The sequence below is a fragment of the Citrus sinensis genome, chromosome 9 (genome assembly GCF_022201045.2).
Source record: "Citrus sinensis cultivar Valencia sweet orange chromosome 9, DVS_A1.0, whole genome shotgun sequence".
In the NCBI taxonomy this organism is placed as follows: Eukaryota; Viridiplantae; Streptophyta; class Magnoliopsida; order Sapindales; family Rutaceae; genus Citrus; species Citrus sinensis.
This window is the reverse complement of record NC_068564.1, coordinates 33,088,631-33,108,872: the sequence shown is the minus strand read 5'-3', so window position 1 is coordinate 33,108,872 and position 20,242 is coordinate 33,088,631. Positions and strand designations below refer to the sequence as shown.

Genomic DNA, 20,242 nt, shown 5'->3' with positions numbered 1-20,242 from the left:
CAGCAGCTGTTACTTAGCAGCACCCACAAAAAAAGTTTTTTATTTATTTGAAAGTATAATTTTGAAGAAGATTTTTAAATTTTATATTTAAACAATTCTCGATATATATTTTATGCAACTATTAGCAGATTTTTAATATTTTAAATTAAACCATGAACATATTTGTTTATATAATTACCATATATTATGTGGGTAATTATTGCTATTATTATTTTTTCATAGAAGTTACTATTATTAATTAGAATAAAAAGTTTTATGCTAATACCATTATATACAGCCTAATATTAAGATTCTCCATGAAATAATTTCACACAATGCTCGTTTACATACATAAATAGTATCTTTTATTAATTTATTTTATATAATACAAAGTCAAAAGCGATGCCAGAATCGTATCATTTTGTATTATATAGTGGAATCATGCCTTTGCATACTTTTTCTTATTTTTCATGAGAACTGTTACTCGATTCTCACTCGATATCGGAAAGAATCAGCGAATTATGTACGGCGAAATTTTGTGACAGAAAAAAATCGAATAAGGGATCTCAACTACGCTCAGTGGCGCGTGGGATTATCTCGTACGAATTTACACGGTTGTCGCCAAATGGCACTAATTCAGTGTGATATGCAAGCTCGGACGCGACCTAGCTTGTGACACGTTGGCACCTTGGTGATCGATAGAACGAAAAAATCATGCCTCTCGGGGATAGGATAGTGTCTTGTCTTTATGAATTTATAATGATTCCACCTGACCAAAGGTTTTTCTAGAAATAAATTTAAGACCAAAAAGGGCAAATCGAACATATATGTTCGAAATTCTAGTCGATTGAATAAATTAACGAGAAATTTGGACAATTAAAATTATATATATCACAGCAACCAATTGGGCCTTAGCCCAGTGGCCAAGATCTTGTACTCACAATTATGAATGCAGCGGTTCGAGCTCCCGCGATGCATGTAGGGGTTTATTTTCTTCCTTAATTGTTAAGTAAAGACAGTCTTCTCCCTTTCGAAATGTGAGTGGAGTAGACACCCCTCGAATATTAGAGAATATAAAATTTGGCCAGTGCTATATAATAATTAATGTAAATTAGGCTCAGTAATTGTCTGATTGTAAATATCAGTTGTAAATCTCATATAATATGAATTGTAATCTGAGCATTAGTCTCATATAATTCTAAAAAAAATTATATATATCACAACATTTCACCATTTTTGCTTTTGACTTTCAATTTAAAACCAATAAAAAAGGAAAGGATAGGCTGGAATTTAAGGTGCACTTCCTTCCTTAGTTAACTAGTTCAAACAATTTGATTCACACAATCTATAATCAATTACATGACTATGAAAAATGAAAATAGGTAATTGCAGTGGAAATTCATGAATTTTTTGTTGCTGTTAAATTAATTTATAGTATTGCCTTACTAAAAATTGCATAAGATTATAATTTTTTTTCGAGTAACATTTAACAACGGCCCACTCACTAGGACTGGGCAAAATCAAATTCGGATCAGGTTCGAATCAATCCGATCGGATTTCGGGTTAATTGGGTTTAATGAAAATTCATCCAAACTCAACTCGAACCTATAATTTGAATTGGATCAGATTGGTTCAAAAAATCAGATTGAATTTGGATCAGATCATATGCGGACCAGATGTCATTCATATTAGATTTGGGTGGTCAATTCGGGTTATTCGAGTAAATTCAAGTCGGGTGAAATTCAACAATACATAATTACTAATTATTAACAACCACCAAATACCAATTAAACATTAATCTTTCACACAATATATAATATACATCTATAGCATCACTATCAAAGGCTCAGAGCTTCCAAAACCCAAAGTCAATAGCCAAAATTTGGGTTTTTGCTTGCCTGGTTCGAATGGACCTTGAATCGGATTGGGTGATGGTGGAGGATTAAAGGCGTGAAGGTGGCACAACATATCCGGTACTTCGTAGCAACATATTGGCAGATCATGTCACAATCCTTGCGGAGCAGCATCGGTTGGCATCGACTCTTGGCGATTGCTATGTCTAGTGTTGGCTTTCGGCTTCGGTTGGCGTCGGCTTTGGTTGTGTGTGTTTGTGATTCGTTTGTTTGGGGGAGGTTGGGGGTTGGCTGTCGGTAGTGACTTGCAGGCAAGGGAGACTGTGGGTATGTGAGTGGCCGTACGTTGCCAATTGTCAGCAGTGGCTTGTTGTTGCTGCGTGTGCTGTTGTTAATGTGTTATTGTGTTTGTTTGTAACTGTTTATGTGTGTGTGTGCGCCTGACTTGTGTTTGTGTATGTATTGTGAAATGTGGATTTGTGATTTGTGTGTGTGGCGTGCGTGTGCTTAGGTTTAGATTTTTCTTTTTAAGTAACCCGATCAGGTTTCACCGTTTTCATCTGATTGGGTTTGCTTTACAACCTGATCCGATCTGAATCCGAAATTTATCGGGTCGGATCGAGTATTTTGCCCACTCACATTGAAAATGTACTCTCAACTTTTAAAATTAATAAATTGATGGATTTTATTTACTAATATACTTATCTATAGAGTTAACCATTTCTTACTATTAATTTGTATGCATCAGCTTAAATTTTTTTATTTCAGGTGATTTTTGGTAAAAGTGACTAATTATTATACTATTAAAACCACATTTTCATTTTTGGGCATGGAGAACATCTAAACGTTGTTATCTTTTGATTACCTTCAAACCGAATTTCTTACAAAATTATTGTTCCGCATTCTATATCTTGGGGGTCATAATCTCGATGAGAAACCTACTCATTTATTAGTCTTAGCTCCAAGATTTTAATTTACCGGTACAAAGTTGTTATGAAATTCAGCAATCTTTTAAAAGATCTGCAATTTCTTTTTTAATGCACGCATTGTGGCCATCATAATGTATACGTATCTCGAGAGTCTTCCCTTTGTGGTATGATAGGAAACAAAAAGAAACAATTAAAAATAATTTTCAAAGCAACAATACAAACACAACCCAATGAGCAAAACAAGAAGTTGCTATCCCAACTCACGCTAATCAATTTAATAAGTGATTAAAGGATTTGTATTTACGCACATAAACAACAGCATCATTTTAAACTCTGCCAGATATGTTGTGACAATTATTTGAATAAACTTTTGTCTCTTCTTAATGAGTCAATTTGCAAGTGTTGGGCTCGAGAAAGCTGAACAATAAAAACACTTGAATATATTAGCAATGAATCAATGATTGTGATAAAATATAAATTTGTTACTTCTTATTATCAATTTTGATTTGGTTCATGCCATCCTCATGGGTAAAGACTCAGCACCCACTAGATCGTTTCCAGTTGAATGATAAAGGTAACGCATAGCATTAGAGGATAAAACGAATATACTTAATTTAGACATTGGTTTGAACAAGTTAATCCCACTCTTGTAGTTTGGACCAAACGGATGTTATGTTGGAGTTGTTGTCTTGTTGAAAATGGCTTTTAAAAATATCAGTAGAGGGCTTTTTACAACTCAACACCCAAACATGGAGGAATAAAAGTATAATTAAAATTAAGTTATAGATATGTTGGAGTAGATTTACGGTGGAGCACGAATTTCAGCCACATATACAAACTGATAAATAGTAAAAAATTCATTATAACTTTGATAGTGTGGTTGTGAAGGGGTGCTCTACCTTAGAGCAATTCCAACATAGCCAAATCCTTAGAATTAACATGTAATAATAATAATAATAATAATAATAATAATAATAATAAGGGCTTTTATATATGTATATCTTCAATGTAAAAGATCATACTTGAAAAGGGTTGTAGTTTTTTTTTAATACTGATTACACGTTAGATTACTGTATTACATAGATATTTACAACAGCTTTAATAGTATATCATTACACTAATATTTACAATCAAATATATAACTAGAATTTACATTATTACATTAAATTCTATGAAGTACATGTCCAAACAAATAACTTTTACAGACGAGTGATGTCTTTACTCCACTCGTATTTCGCAAGGGAGAAATACTTATAAATAAACTCTACATAATCATACTTAATTGAGGAAGGTTGAGTTCATGAAGACTCGAACCACTATCCTTATTACACAATCATACTTAATTGAAGGCGGTTGAGTTCATGAAGACTCGAACTACTATCCTCATAGTCATACTTAATTTTGAGGGTAGTGATTCACCACTTGGCTGGGCTGAAAAGGGTTGTGGTTAGTCGTTGTAACAGTATTTTTTTTTCTATAACATGGAAAATTATATTAATAATATAAAACGTTGCCCTTGGAAAATACGTGTTAGGCTCTTATTGCACCCAAAAGGCAGGTGCAAAATTCATGCAATTTCTGTTAGTGGGACAGATTATGCCTCTAATTAAGTTTAATTAATCCATTTGGTACAATCACTTGTTGCATATTGTGGAGTCCTATGATTGGTTGAGGGGTGCCGTAGGCTGCATATAATTAAATTTTTCACATTGTCATTCTCATTTCATCCAGCTGCAACCCACAAGGCATAAACCCCACCTCCGAAAACAAAGCTGTCAACCACATTTCCGAAACTGGAATTTGTTTCAATTTATAATATAATATTTAAAACCAAAAACAAAAAAAGTTGAAACACTCCCATTTCCATTAATATATTTTCATCTGCAGCTTAATTTTTTTTCAGCGGTAGGGAACATTTTAACCACCTTGAATGCTACTCTCATTTAATTTTCTTTCCCTCATTTTATGCAATTTTACAAAACCCAATTGCTCACAATTAATAAAGCTTTCACTGATAGAAATTGCAGCTGAAGCTGCTAGACTAGGGATACAAGAAATTGCAGCGCAAGTTAATTGCCTTCCATTGATAGTTGAAACAAATGTTGAGGAGGTTGTGAGCTTGGTTTTAAACAAAAAGGGTAGTCAAACTGAAATTTTTGGTAATCTCTTAAATTCAAAACAAACTGAAAAGCTTGAGGAGAATCTAAGTTCCACCATGTTGTAAGAAATTATAATAGCTTCACTTATTCTTTAGCAAAGTTAGTTCTTGAAAATGTGGAATTTGTTTGTTTGACGGGCAATGTTCCAACTGAATTTCAACCAATTTTCGCAACGAAAGGTTTACTTTCGCATCAAAAGAAAAAAAAAAAAAAGCTTTCAAGTCAACCATTTGAAAAAGTGCTTTCGTTTCGGCATACACTATGGGTGTGTCTGGTACTCTATTATTTTGGATTATTCTAATATAGATGTATTATTTTATGCTATATTGCATTAGTATTGTATTATAACAAATTTATATAATGTTTGATGTTATACTATAGTGTATTAATATTTTTTGTAATTAATTCAAATTATATATTTAGAAAATAATATTTATTAGTACTTGGAAAAATACTAAATATGAAAGTCTTAAATTTTAAACATTTATTTTTAGTATAAATGTTAAAAAATATTATAGTTCTTCATAAGAATTGAAGCTTATAGCCTTAAATTTTCAGAAGTATAACATTTATTTTTATGTATTTTCTAAATATGTAACGTTTGAAATAAAGATCGAAACAAATAATTTAATAAAATATTCTCTAAACAATATAACAACACAAATAAATATTTAGAACCTACAAGATTAGTTTAAAAGTCATCTTAGGATGATTGAATAAAAATTTATACATACCACAAGATAATCACCCAATAATAAAGTGATACAATTGTTGTAATATATTTACTAACAAATGAATTGTGATAAACAATCTAAGTAAGGGTTATGTAGTATGCGTAATAATATATTTTTATCATTATTTATATTATTATTAATTTAAAATTAATATTCATCAAATTTATTCATATTTAAATATTTATTATTAGTTATATTAAATATTTAAAAATAATTAATTTTTATATACATCAATTATTGTAATATTACTAAATAATGTAATATTATATTATATTTTTAATATAATAAAATAGTATTGAATAATCAATTATTAATTTATATTCATAATTATAATGCAAAAAATTAATACTAATAATATTATATTAAAATAATAATAATAATAATAATTCTGGTTTTCAAATTTATTAAAAAATTCCTATATTAATTACATTTTTGTGGGCTTCTTCTTGGGCTGTAGTTGATGGATTGAGCAATTTGCCCCTAGTAAAACATGCTACTGTTTTTCAAATTCATGGGCTGCACAGTATTTGTGCATTGAGAAATAGTGATCCAACTACTACATGCATGCCCTTCGTGTGTGGATCATATTCAACGTGAACTATGCAAATTTTCTTGAACAAATGACGTAACCGACCGGCGACTTGGAATCTTGAATAATGGAAATTGGTCATAAAGTGGATTACACATACAGTGAAAAAAGAAAAGAAAAAGGCATAAGATATGATTTATCATTTGTTGGGGAGCTTAATTAAGCGTAACTTTATGCTATTGCAAGTTCACTACCGGCGGCATTGTTAATAATACTTACTTTGCCGTACATGTTTTTGTGAGCGTGGCACCATTGAGCACTAATTTAGATGGCGAAGAATCATTTTTGTAGAAAACATGCGATAATGTTTCATAACCAAAGCGGCAATAGAGCAGGACGTAGTGGAGGGCTTCAAAAGGTGAGGTGTGCGGTGGGCCGATGGGGGCAAGGCACGGGCGTCAACTTTTGCTTTTTAAACCCATTAGAAGCACTTTCTGTTAGCTTTTGCTTTTCCCCCTTTAAGCACTGAAATGAGAGAGAAGCCAAATAAAAAAATAAAAAATAAAAAAATAAAAAAACCCACCAAAAAGCCAACGTGCAAGAATCAATTCCACCCACCGCATGGGCTGCGAGACCTAAGAATAACCGCACTCCAACAAAGATTTGGAGGATAAACATTATCATGCTATATGGCTTTGTTTTGTGTGACCATCTCCCTCTTTATTTTATTTTATTTTTTTTTATATTTTCATTTTTTTTTTTATCACTTATTATCTTTGCTTCTGCTTAGTCTATATGTGTTTGTACACATCTCTCCACGTTAAAAAGAATGATGGTTTTAGTTTTATTTGTTGGTTTTGGAGTTTTGGATTTGAAAGCTTCCCTCGCTTCTGCTTTTGCTATTTTAGTGTGCTTACACAATCCCTCCGTATCAGGCACCCGTGAATTTCTTGAAAGCTAATTATTTGCCACTAACGTGTATATTTACTCCTTTAATCTACGTATCATACATATGCGAATTTTAAGCTTCAAGATATTTTTATATAGATCAATGTAACGATACGTTTGCCCTGTTTAGATTCATGTGTAATATACATGTAATGAGAATGATAAACACTGCTTTTTTTTTTTTTAATTCTATTATACATATATTGTTACTGATATTACATCAGACATTACAATTATAATATTTACAATCGTGCTAAACAACTGAGACCACCGCCATACGTTAACCCACTGAAGCACTTGTCAAAATATTTTAAATCCTCTCTCATATTCGAGGGGTGTCTACTCCACTCACATTTCGTAAGAGAGAGACTGTCTTCACTCAATTAATTGATAATTGAGGAAGAACTGAAGTTAAATTCTATAATGCTCTTATGAAAAATCGAACCTTTGCAGTCAACATTGTAAGGGGGGGTGCATACTCCACTCACATTTTGTAAGGGAGAGACTGTCTCCACTCAATTAATTAATAATTAAGGAAGAACTGAAATTAACCTTCATAATGCTCTTATGAAAAATCGAACATTTGCACTCAACATCGTAAGTATAATGTTTCTTCTATTGGACCAACTGTCTATTGTTATGATAAACACTGCTTGAGTCTTGGGAACCAACCATTTTTAGCGGGTTCTCGCTTTGCAGGATAAAGCAAAAGCTCCTGCTGATGAGCGATGATTAAAGTTATGTAACCAAAATCAACGATGCGCGCATAAAAAAAGACATCAGGAAATTGATGAAGATAAAAAGGAACAAGAGGACATTGAATATGAAGTGACGAAGAAATTCATGGCAAATTAAATGCTCGAACTATAGAAGGTGGGCCTTGGGAGCCAATTATTGACAATAAAAATTGGCAGCAGAGACAGGAAGATAAAAACAAAGAATCAATGAACAAGATCCAATAGCTTACATATTAATAAAAAAAATCAAGTAGAAAGAATTTACACATAAAACAAGATAAAGAGAATGGATAAAAAGCCACAATGCGTTGAGATTCTTATTGCTTGTTGCACTTGAATTTGGATATATATATTCTCCCATTAGGAAAATTTTCACGTTATTAAATTGAGAATGTAGTAAAATATAAATAACTACAAATAGATAATATATATATATATAATATTTATGCATTGAAATATGTATTTTTTTATATTTTACTGACATTCTTAATATCCTCACTAGAAAAAGACTAATAATATCAATAACTATAAGAATTCTTTAATGAGGACATTCTTATTTTAATAAAATGGGGATTCCACTAACAAATAAAAAAACACACATTTTAATACACTAGCAGACCAACAAAAACAATTCCCCAATGTATTGAAATATATATATATATATTTTGTATTTTAGAGTGTATCTTAGGTGTGGATACGCTATTAAGCCATGCGGGTTAATAAAGTAAATTCTCAATTCACTATGAACCCGTGCGGTTTAATAATATTAAAAACTGACTCTATTAAACAATATAGTTTAATAGCGAGTTTGCATAAAAATAAATAAATTTGAGGACGACATATATACATACATGCATGCATGCATATTGACTATCTCCTATCCAAAGAGCATATAATTTATAGATGATATATATCTCTAGTTGCCCACTTGAGTTACTTGCGAAAACAAATATTCAAGAAGCGGTGAACAAAACTAATTGAAATGTAATCTTCCAAAATTTATTTTCAAGGTGAAAGCATTTTTGTAAAAGTTCTTTAGAGTATTGATGGAAACACTCCATAGAAGTGCTTATGAGTTATTTATTTGAAAGTTATTGAAGCAAATACTTTAATTCTAGATATCACTATTGACAATACCATAAGCACTTCTAAATAAAATCCATTATCATATTATTAATTCGTGTCTGAGGCAAATTTAACAAATGGCAAAAAAAAAAAAAACACTTTAATCTATCACGAATTCAGGATTTTCCTGAAAAAGTTAGAACTCAAATTGCAGCCTTTTGCGTATTCTAAGAAGAAAGAGAGACTCAAGCTGCTAACTTCTTTTGATGATTCAAATTTTAATAGGTTATTAATTAAAACAATGTTCTTTAATCATTACTTTAATTACTTTATTAAATTAGATTAATGAATTCTTTTTGGCCATGAATTTCTCCATTTCAAATACAGCAGCTTTACTGGTGAAGTACTTCTCGACTTTACCCAATATCACTTGAAATAACGTATATCAATTAGGATGCAACCAATAAATGATTGTAATCTCATGGACTCTTAACTCATGGATTAAAGTAAATCTAATTTTCCCTTCAACGTGTAACAATATTGGACTCCCACACATTGCCCCATGCTTGTCTAAAACATGATGCAGCATCATCTTTTTCACATGAACAAAATTTCATTTATCAAAGCATAGGAAGTTATTTTAACGATTAAAAATTCATTATTAATATTTTTTCAATATAAGGCACCAGTGCTTTGAGAAGAAAGAATGTTAATGAAAAAAATATATTCTAAAATGCTTTTTCAACCTATGTCTCAACTTGGAATTAGAAATTAGACTTCTGGGTTACAACAGAACATCCATGAATTGCTCACACACAATTTGTGAAAGATGATAATTAATAATGTGTGTTCAGTTCAAGCTTTATAGTTTCAACTTGTTCACAACCCAATAGTGGAAGTTATGGATAAGAGAGCTTCCATGGTCACACATTGTTTGTGTTATGATATTTGGTTGTTTAAAATCAGAGTGATGATGTGAGATAACTTACCAAATCTTTATCCACTTCAAGACCCCCCCCCCCCCCCCCATTTGATTATATATTCCAACATTCTTTCATAGAACAAAACATTTTTCAGTATTTTTCTTTATATATACACATTGAATTTGTTCAATTGTCTAAAATGCATGCTAAAAAATTGTCATCAACTTAATTTAATTATAATATTGAGCTGCATCTTTTAGGTAGCGTTTACTTTTTGGATTGGATTGAGAATCTTGAGGAATAGGAATCCTAGTATTGGGTGTGTGGAGTGGAAGTGGGAGTAGGTTGTTTACTTACACTGGAATGGAAGCATGGAATAGAGATCAAAATCCAATTTATGTGTTTCCTTTGTCTTGGATTGGGAATAAATTGTTTCAAATTACAATTTTATCCTTATTTAAAGAATTATAGTTTTTAATTACAAAACTAATAAAAATTATATTTAATGAATAATATTTATTTTATTATATTTGTAAATTTATTATAATTATTAATATTCTTAATTATGAACAATAAATTATTAATTTTAATACAAAATGAAACCTTATTTTATTGTATTTAATATAATTATATTAAATTTATTATTATATAAAATAATAATATAATATTATTTAGTACAAAATTAATATTTTCTTAGAATAAACTATTTATTATTATTATTATTAAATAAATATAGTACTATTATTTTTAAAATAAATATAATAATATTATATTTATTAATTCTCTATTAATATAATAATAATATTTTGAAATAATTTTAACTTAGAATCAATGAAAATTATTATTTAGTTAAATATAATATTATTATTTAAATAAATATAATAATATTTATTTTATTTTATTAATTATAAAATATTAAATTAAATTAAATTAAAAAAATAAAAGGGTAAAAAAGGGAGAGGTGGGAGTGGATTCCCACTTCCACTCCCCACTCTCCACTCTAAAAATAAATGGGGCCCACAAAATGGTATTCTCACTCTCTTCCCATTTAAAAAAAGTAAACTCTGAATCCTCACTCCCACTCCAACAAATAAACACACCGACAAATAAACACAGCATTAATGCATTCTGAAGTTTGAACTATTACTTGTTCCCAAGTCCCATCCGTCAATGTCATTCCACGAGCGTTTCTCTTTGAGTGTTGAGGGCCAATTCTGCAATCCATGGCCATGCAGAGCATATATGCTTCTGCAGAAAGATACATTAAACAATTATATATTTCTTTTCAATCATTTTCACACATATTTGTTAGAAAATAATCTTGGGTGAAAATCATTATATATTTATATTATATCACCAATAATCAATAAGTGAATATTTAGAAATGTATCTAAATTTATTATTGAGATCAAGATGTTATCCTAAATAATCTTTTTATTTTCTCTTATACTATCTCCGATGATGGATGTAAAAAAAGAATAAGATATTATTTGTGATCCAAACATTGGATTAGCTTCATTAGTCTCAGTTAGAAGAAGGAACTCACTTATAATCTTTACTTCTAGGTCGGGTTGAAACAAACAATCGAAAACCATAATTATTTATATAAATAAATTTTTTTGTTATAATTAAGTGTTCCTATTTTGGTTTATTATAAATATAAAAATAGGCATTTATTCTCTATACATTAGAGACCATCACTCTATTAGATATATTAAAATTTAATTATTAAAAAATTTAATAAATCACTTTTAATTATACTTAACACAGTTTGCAATATATAATTATTTATGTGTAAGTAGGATCTAACAATATTACCCAAAAATAAAAAATAAAGCCCAAAAAATTCAGAAAAAATATAAATAAATGGTTTAAATTTACAAGAAATGGAGGCATTTGATTCTTTGGTTCTGTTCAATCTCCAACTTTTAGCTGGATTCTTACGAAACATTGCCCTAGTTTAGTTTCTGTTCGGTTCTGTCCAATTCTGTGCTGTCCAGTTAGTCCCATTACAGTACCCACTAATGTCTCTCTCAATTTCTGCACTCTGACCTGACAATCCGTATCAACTCTGATTTTTCTCTGTCTTGGTGCGTTTCTTTTCTTTTTTTTTTTTTTTGACCGTGAAAAAAAGAAATGAGAAAAAGTTTTTGAAAATGAAATATAAAATATACTTTTATTTAAATTTTACATGCATGTATGTGAAAAAAGAAGTACATAAAACATGAATAGTAATTGACTATTTATGCTACGTTTTACTTTTTAGATTGGAGTGGGAATTTTTGGATTAGGAGTGTGAAATGGGAGTGGGAGTAGGGTGTTTACTTAGACTAAATGAAAGTATGGATTGTCAATCAGAATCCTAATTATTTGTTTACTTTGTCTTGGATTGAGAGTAAATTATTTTAAATTATAATTTTATCCTTATGTACAGAATTATAATTTGTAATTAAAAAATTAATAAAAAATATTTGGAAAATAAAATAAATATTTTATTATATTTCTAAATTAATAATAATTACTAATATTCTTAATTATGTAAATCATAATTTTTTATTAATTTTAATTTAAATTATGTGAATAAAAATTATTAATAATAGCAACACAAATGAAATATTATTATTGATAATATAGTACAAAATTAATATTTTTTAGAATAAAATATTTATTATTATTAATTAAATAAATAATTAATATTTATTAAAATTAATGTTTAATATTATTAATTTAAATATAATATTTATTTATTTTTATTTTATTAAATTTAATAAAATAAATATGATATAATTATTATTTTTAATAAATATGATATTATTTATTTTATTAAATATTATTTATTTATTTAATTATAGAGATAAAATGGAAAGAGGGGGGAACGAATTTCCACTCCCACCTCCCCCCATAGGAGTGGGAATCCCACTCCCCACTCCAAAATTGAGTGGGACCCACAAATTCTCACTCCCACTCCCCCTTTTTTTAAGGTAAGTAAACACTGGAGTGGGATGAATCTACACTCCACACTCCACACTCCCACTCCAGAAAGTAAACACTACCTTAACAGAGTAACATTTCTACATTTCATTGAGAACTCTTAATTTTTTTATTAAACCTCAAAATTTTTATCGCTAACATCTTAAATTTCACAATAATATACATTATAGATTATAAAAATTAAGGGTCCGCAATGAAAAATTTTGAAAATTAAAAAATTTTTCCACGGAGATTAGGGTGTAAGGACAATAATGGACAATTTCAATGCATATGATATTAGAGTGCCAGTACAAATAAAAAATGTGATGAATTTTAAATGTTAAAATAATAAAAGATACATGTGATTTTAATCAAAACTACAAAGAAGGACCACGACATTTCCAAATATATACGATGATGCTCTCTATGAACAATCGTACTGGTTTTGATTTATTTTAGCATAAAATGAAAGACTTGCAACTCTGGATATTACAGCTGTAATAGATTATTTGAAACATAAAATATGTTAAATCTATGCTTACAGTAGCATCATTGTTATTATTCGAAATCTTAAATTTGTTATGCAAATAAACTTTATATTAAGATAATAAACTTGTATTGTGGTGTCCCTATAAAGAGTGTGATTCTTAATCCATGATTATGAGTGTTCAAAGTTTTTGGTATGGCTAAAGGTGGTGTTATGGAGTGGGAGCTGACTGACTGAAAAAGAAAGAAAGAGAAAGTGACAACCCCAAGAAAGAGAAAGCTCAAAACAAAAACAGATAAGAAAGAAGTAAAAGGGAGACATGATTTTTGCCTAGGCAGTTCAGTTTCATGTTGTGTTTGTGAAACAAAGTTTGTTCATTTATTGATTCAATGATATCACAATACCACCAGCTCTATAGCTTTACTTACCGGCTAGCTTTCTAAATACCATGGCTATCTTCAAGCTCTTTCTTCTCTTCTTCTTCTTTCTTTCCTTTTTCTCTCTTGCTACTCTCTCTTATGAGCCTAGAAACCATGAAGGTAACTACAAACAAATGTTACACTTTTAAAATATTTTTAAAGTATGTCAACTACGCTTGTTTTTATTTTATGCTTTGTTATTTATTTATTATTATTATTATTTTTATAGTGGATGCTTTGGTGAGCATAAAGAGAGCATTGAATGATCCTCACGGAGTGTTAAACAACTGGGATGAAGACTCTGTGGATCCTTGTAGTTGGGCTATGATAACTTGCTCGCCTGAGAATCTTGTTATAGGCCTGTAAGTTTGTTGTTTTTAACTTCATAAATTTGTTTATTTGATTGGTTTCAATATTAAAGTTTTGAACTTTCATAGAAACTTGAGATAAAAGCAGTCGCATTTCTGGGTTTTGCTTGCAGGGGAGCACCAAGCCAGTCTCTTTCTGGAACTTTGTCCGGATCAATAGGAAATCTCACCAATCTTCGCCAAGTGTACGGGAAACTTACCAAGTTTTGATTTTTAGTCCATTTTTTTGGCAACCCATTTGTGCATTCTTTCCTCTTCGTTTGAAAATGTTTGTTAAGAAAGTAAAGTAGAGAAACTAACCGAGTTTTGCTTTTTAGTCTTTTTTTTTTGGGTACCGACTGTTTTCTGTTATTGTGTTTCATTTTTGTTGCCGGAATCTGAAGATTATTGCAAAACAACAACATTTCTGGTGGAATCCCACCTCAGCTTGGCTCTCTTCCAAAACTTCAAACTTTGGATCTCTCAAACAACAGACTCTCTGGTGTAATCCCACGCTCTTTTGGTCAATTGAATAGTCTTCAATATCTGTAAGTTTTTAAGCATTTGGTTACCAAGAAAGTGGGATAAAAGAAAATGTTCTGGCGTAGACCAAGGCCTATTGTAACATATCATGTTAAGCAGCCAATTGGGTTTTTATTTTATGAAATATTACGATTATTATCTTTGTTTATGAAAGCTCATATGTGCTCTGTTGTTTTGTCATGTAATGCGAGTAGGAGGCTCAACAACAATAGCTTGAGTGGAGCTTTTCCTGTGTTTCTAGCCAAAATCTCTGAGCTTGCTTTCTTGTGAGCATTTTCTCTATATTTATGAATTTTGTCTGTTTGTTTTATTGTCTTGAAAATCGAACCAATCTGCAATAAGTTGAAATTTTCTTATTTGAAAACATGGTTCATCAAGTATTACTTAATGAAACTCTTTTGTTTGTTACTATGATGATTCAGAGACTTGTCTTATAACAATCTCAGTGGACCAGTTCCCAAGTTTCCAGCCAGAACATTCAAGTATCATTTCTTACCAGAACCTCTCTCTACTGGTCCAGTCACTTTTTTTTTTCAAATCATGTTTTCTGATTTTGTTTTCCGTTTTAGTGTTGCGGGGAACCCATTGATTTGTGGAAGTAGCTCCACTAATGTTTGCTCTGGCTCAGCCAATAGTGTCCCTCTTTCCTTTTCTCTCAATTCATCACCTGGTACTTTTCTTGGCATAGGCTCTTTTATCACTTTAAACCATTTCAATTATTTGGCTTTTATTGTAAATACCTTTATATTTGCATATTAAATCAGGGAAACACAATTCCAAGAAATTAGCAATTGCTCTGGGGGTTAGTTTCGGTGTTGCCTCTCTCATACTGTTGGCATTTGGACTCATTTGGTACCGAAAGAGACAGAAGAACCTAACAATCCTTAACATCGGTGGTTAGTGACTCTGCAACTCCATTACATAATGTTAATGAGAAACTATATTAACCGGTTAAAATCTCAAATAGGGTCACTAGTTTTTGTTGCAGATAAACAGGAAGAGGGGCTGATAAGCCTAGGTAATCTGAGGAACTTCACATTTAGAGAGCTGCAACAAGCGACGGAAAACTTCAGCTCCAAGAACATACTTGGTGCTGGAGGATTTGGCAATGTATACAAGGGAAAGCTAGGAGATGGGACTGTGTTAGCCGTGAAACGGCTAAAGGATGTAGCTGGAACTTTTGGGGAATCACAGTTTAGGACTGAATTAGAGATGATCAGCTTGGCAGTTCACCGCAACTTGCTTCGGTTAATTGGCTATTGTGCCACTCCCACCGAGAGGCTTTTGGTGTATCCTTACATGTCTAACGGCAGTGTGGCTTCCAGGCTTCGAGGTTGGAACTACTTCTCTTAATCCTCACTGAACCTTTTGGCACTTGAGTTGTGAATATAGAATTCCCTCTGTTATTTTTGTCTAATTACTATAGTTGCTCTAACTACCACACCAAACTTGGAATTGATCTTGATATGGACTACAATGGGTTGTCCAGCTTCTAGGAGTTGGGACGTGATTAGAAAAGATTGTGGTTTCTTGGTGTCTTCCTTTTCCATTTTCCTCTTACTCTGATCCAAAAATTTACCAGTTCCAGGATTTTAGGTGATTTGGTTTGGTAAATGCTGGTCCTTTTTCAGTTTCAAGGAATTTTGTTGGTTCATTGATTTGGAAATATTATTAATAATCAAGTTGAGGTTTGGCAATCACACAGATCATGATAATATGAAGGGAAAACATCAAACTATGTCAGTTAGTATACCTAATCTGAGTCTGAGCTTTACTAATAATCCTTTTAGTGTTCTATACCAATCCAACAAAAGCATAAAATAATTACTGATTAATAGTTATATTGTTTTATTTGTGTGCCACAACAAGCTAATGCTGAGACTTCCAGTTTTGTCATGATCTGTGAAGTCAAACTACACTATGCTTGGATCTATGTTGATTTGAACTTTTCATGTATAATTATAGTCTATTTACTTCAATGAACTTCCCAGATTGAAAATTATAGTGAGCCTCTAATATCATGCTTTGATTGCTGCTACAGAAAAACCGGCATTAGATTGGAACACTAGGAAGAGGATAGCAATTGGAGCTGCAAGGGGTCTGTTATACCTACATGAGCAATGTGATCCAAAGATAATCCACAGAGATGTGAAGGCTGCTAATGTGCTTCTGGATGACTTCTGTGAGGCTATAGTTGGTGACTTTGGCCTTGCAAAGCTTCTTGATCACTCCGACTCTCATGTGACTACTGCTGTCCGCGGTACTGTTGGTCATATAGCGCCTGAGTATCTCTCCACTGGCCAGTCATCTGAGAAAACTGACGTGTTTGGATTTGGCATTCTCTTGTTGGAGCTCATTACTGGAATGAGAGCTCTTGAGTTTGGCAAGTCTATTAATCAGAAAGGAGCCATGCTTGAGTGGGTAAGTTCTGCAACGGCTTTAAGTATCAGTCACATCGGTAGTTATTTTTTGTTTGATCACTTGAAACAATAAGAGCACCCTAAAGTCTTTTGAACAAATGTGATAATGAATCAACATGTTTGTTGAATTTTTCTGCTTATGTGCATTTTTCACATGAAAACATGATCTTGATGCTGCTAGCTAGTAATCTCATTTAATAGATTAGTACAATCAATTGCATGCCAAAAACCTAAGGAACTAAAGTGGACAATGCTGCTGACAGGTGAAGAAAATTCAGCAGGAAAAGAAAGTAGAAGTGTTGGTGGACCGAGAGCTTGGAAGCAACTATGACCGGATTGAGGTTGGAGAGATTCTTCAAGTGGCTTTGCTATGCACTCAATACCTTCCAGTCCACCGCCCCAAAATGTCCGAAGTGGTCCGAATGCTCGAAGGAGACGGCCTAGCTGAGAAATGGGCAGCAGCACACAATCATACGAATCCCACCATGAACAACTTTCACACCAACACTAAGAAAAGCACATCCTGCCCAACATCTGCACCAAAACACGATCATGAAGAAAAAAATGATCAATCGAGCATGTTTGGCACAGCTGTGGATGAAGATGATGATGACCATTCTTTGGATTCCTATGCCATGGAACTTTCTGGTCCAAGATAGACAAGAAAATAAAACATGTGAAGTCTTAAAGACAAGTGAATTCTTTTCCAATTCTTTACAAGCCATATTCACTTTGTTCAAACAAAAAGATAGGTTTGGTCTTTCTTGTTATTAAACACTTTCCTTTGTCTGGTTGCTGGATTGTAAATATTTCATTTTCATAATGTACAAATGAACAAAGAAATTCTAATTGGGTTTGTACAGGGTGGAATAGGATTACGGGAAAAAAGAGAAAAGAAGAAAACTCATGACTGCCCCAAAGTAAGAGACAGGAGAGTGGGATCTAAGGTGGTGGGACCACCTACTAAGGGCCTGCCGGCCATGGCGGGATCCATATACATATTTTTTAATTTTAAATAATATAACATTATGTTACTTAATTTATGGGACCAAATGGCAGATTCACCAAGGTGATACATTCGCTCCGCACAAGTTTTCTCGATTCTCAGACTGATTCCAAATTTTGATGGGGTTTTGAGAAAGAGTTGGCATGATGTTTGAGCTATATCTGAACGAATTTTGATTGGGTTCTGACTCAGAGTGGCTACGATGTTTGAGTTGTATTTTGGCTTGTGCAATTTGTAAATTCGTATGTAGGCCAATCGGACTGGGGTGGTAGGAATGGCCTGTGATACTCTGTTATTGGGTAGTTTTTTTTGTTTTTTTTTCACTTTTAGTATTAAATTTTGACGGGTCAAGGTGGGGTGCCCTATACAAATTTATCAAAATATGAGCTGTTAAAGGGTCATTTTCTCCCTGAGTCAGTTTTGTTTTCTCCTTTTGGTCTTTCAATCCTTCAAACCTCAGAACCACTGTCATCACTTTACCTTAACGGCTTTACGATTCAATGAATTGTCAAGGGCAATTGATTTTCTTTCCATATGAGATCAAATGGGTTCATTTGACAAGCAGAAGTAGGTTTTGCAAGTCTACCATCTTTTGATAATACTAAGAGAATATTAATATTGGTCACAGATTAATTGATATTTTTAATGGGCGTTAACTATTATCACTTACACGGCTGCTTCAGATTCATTCAGTAGTTCAGTCAATCTTTTTTAATAAACCAATACTTCAACAAGCAACGTTGGTAAATATTAAGGAAATATCTGTCTGATAAGGCGTGTTTACCATACTTTGGCAGAAGAGATGAAGCTTTCTGGTGTCAATGAATTTGCATGAACTGACATTCTTATGGCACCTTCATATATAATTTCAATTCATGAAGTAACGTTTCAGTTCAGATAAACAGTGAAGTGCATTATCAAATGGAAGCCTATGATTCTCAATCGAAGTGCATTAACTGATGTGATCTTCAGAATAATATAAAGTCACATTTTCAAACATTCAAGTGCTGAAGTACAATACACTAATATATGGTCACTCTGGCCAATGCCCTTTAGTTTCAAATGCTTAGAAGCGAAAACAGAATATACTCAAATAATTAAGGAACCAAGGAGCAACAGTTACTGTAATTAAAACACTTACCCGAACTAGCTAGAAGCTTTTGTTGAAAGGGACATGCCTTCAGTAAGTAAATCATACCAAGTAGGCTTTGCAAAGTAGGTGTAGCATTCCAAATTGTTAAGTAGTCTAGCTTGGGTAATTCACACAGTGATAATTGCTCATATTCCCCGGAGAGAAACAAAATTACAGCAACAGACCTAACCTCATCATAGCTATCCATGCGATTGAGCCAATAAAAGATTTGGTGGTTCAACTCAGTAATCCTCATCAAGATTCAATCGAGAAACAGTATTAACAAGAATATCATCTGGGAGTCGACTCACCCAATCCTCCATCACTTCATCCTGCTTACCGTCAAGTTTATGCAAAAATAAAATAAAATAAATAATCGTTCAATATCGATCAGCATCAGCATGATCACCATGTTGCCGGACTACTGTCAATGATAATATAAACTCACAGGCCAATTTCCTCGAAGTTAATGGCCTTTACGCAGTGCACTGCATCTTAATTCTTAATCTTCCCCCAAAAAAATAGGTTCATTTTGAATGGAATTGTTTATTTAACCCATTGACAAATGACAATATCTTATGTCTTACTAGAATACATTCTATTTTCTTATATCCATAGAGTTGACATAATAAATTCTTTCAGAATCTCGTAGAGGTTTTAGGATAAACGAATTGAAAATAAAGTATCCTTTTGGGAAATCCCGTTTGGTTATGAAAGTGACGTTACTAATTGGATTTCACATTTCTCACAATGTGATTTGTCCAAACTGAGGCACAGGTGTACATTCCATTTGATTATTTATTTTTTTTTTTTTAAGTCGTCAGTCTTGGACACCTCAAAGTGTTGGAATTGTGTTCGTTCTGTGCAAATGAAGTTGAACTTGCGTCTTTCTTGCTTGAAAACGAAACTATGCTCGAGAAAGTGATGAGGGTTTCACCAAACCGCATCAGCACCATAAATTACAAGAATAAAATTAGTCAACGTAAAACTCGAACCCCGTTTTCACAAAAAAAGAGGTCTTAAAAAGTATCATCTACTCTAACACGCACCGAGTTATCGTTA

General features: G+C 32.0%; 1 protein-coding gene across 4 annotated transcripts; it reads left to right on the top strand.

Annotated features, from left to right (window-relative positions):
• Window positions 1-13,382: 13,382 nt before the first annotated feature.
• On the top strand, window positions 13,383-18,110 carry LOC102625525 (probable LRR receptor-like serine/threonine-protein kinase At2g23950). 4 transcript variants are annotated; one of them, XR_003064819.2, is made up of 12 exons: window positions 13,383-13,852; window positions 13,962-14,094; window positions 14,214-14,285; window positions 14,484-14,627; window positions 14,817-14,888; window positions 15,045-15,104; window positions 15,192-15,292; window positions 15,387-15,518; window positions 15,590-15,955; window positions 16,664-17,043; window positions 17,306-17,794; window positions 17,906-18,110. XR_003064819.2 is itself a non-coding variant. In XM_025097142.2 (11 exons), the coding sequence occupies exons 1-11, from the start codon at window positions 13,762-13,764 to the stop codon at window positions 17,699-17,701; spliced, it is 1,947 nt and encodes a 648-aa protein (XP_024952910.1). In that variant the 5' UTR covers window positions 13,383-13,761; the 3' UTR covers window positions 17,702-18,110. The 4 variants fall into 4 exon arrangements, 3 of the variants coding, with proteins under 3 accessions (XP_024952910.1, XP_006474063.1, XP_006474064.1); XM_025097142.2 differs by having other exon boundaries at window positions 17,306-18,110; XM_006474000.4 differs by lacking the exon at window positions 17,906-18,110 and having other exon boundaries at window positions 13,384-13,852; window positions 15,599-15,955; window positions 17,306-17,892.
• Window positions 18,111-20,242: the final 2,132 nt, after the last annotated feature.

Excerpts from the sequence above, each read along its gene's own strand:
- LOC102625525 (XM_025097142.2), top strand. The coding sequence starts at position 13,762 with ATGGCTATCTTCAAGCTCTTTCTTCTCTTCTTCTTCTTTCTTTCCTTT. Across the intron at positions 14,628-14,816 it reads TTGAATAGTCTTCAATATCT|GAGGCTCAACAACAATAGCT; the intron begins GTAAGTTTTTAA and ends TAATGCGAGTAG. Across the intron at positions 15,519-15,589 it reads AACAATCCTTAACATCGGTG|GGTCACTAGTTTTTGTTGCA; the intron begins GTTAGTGACTCT and ends AATCTCAAATAG.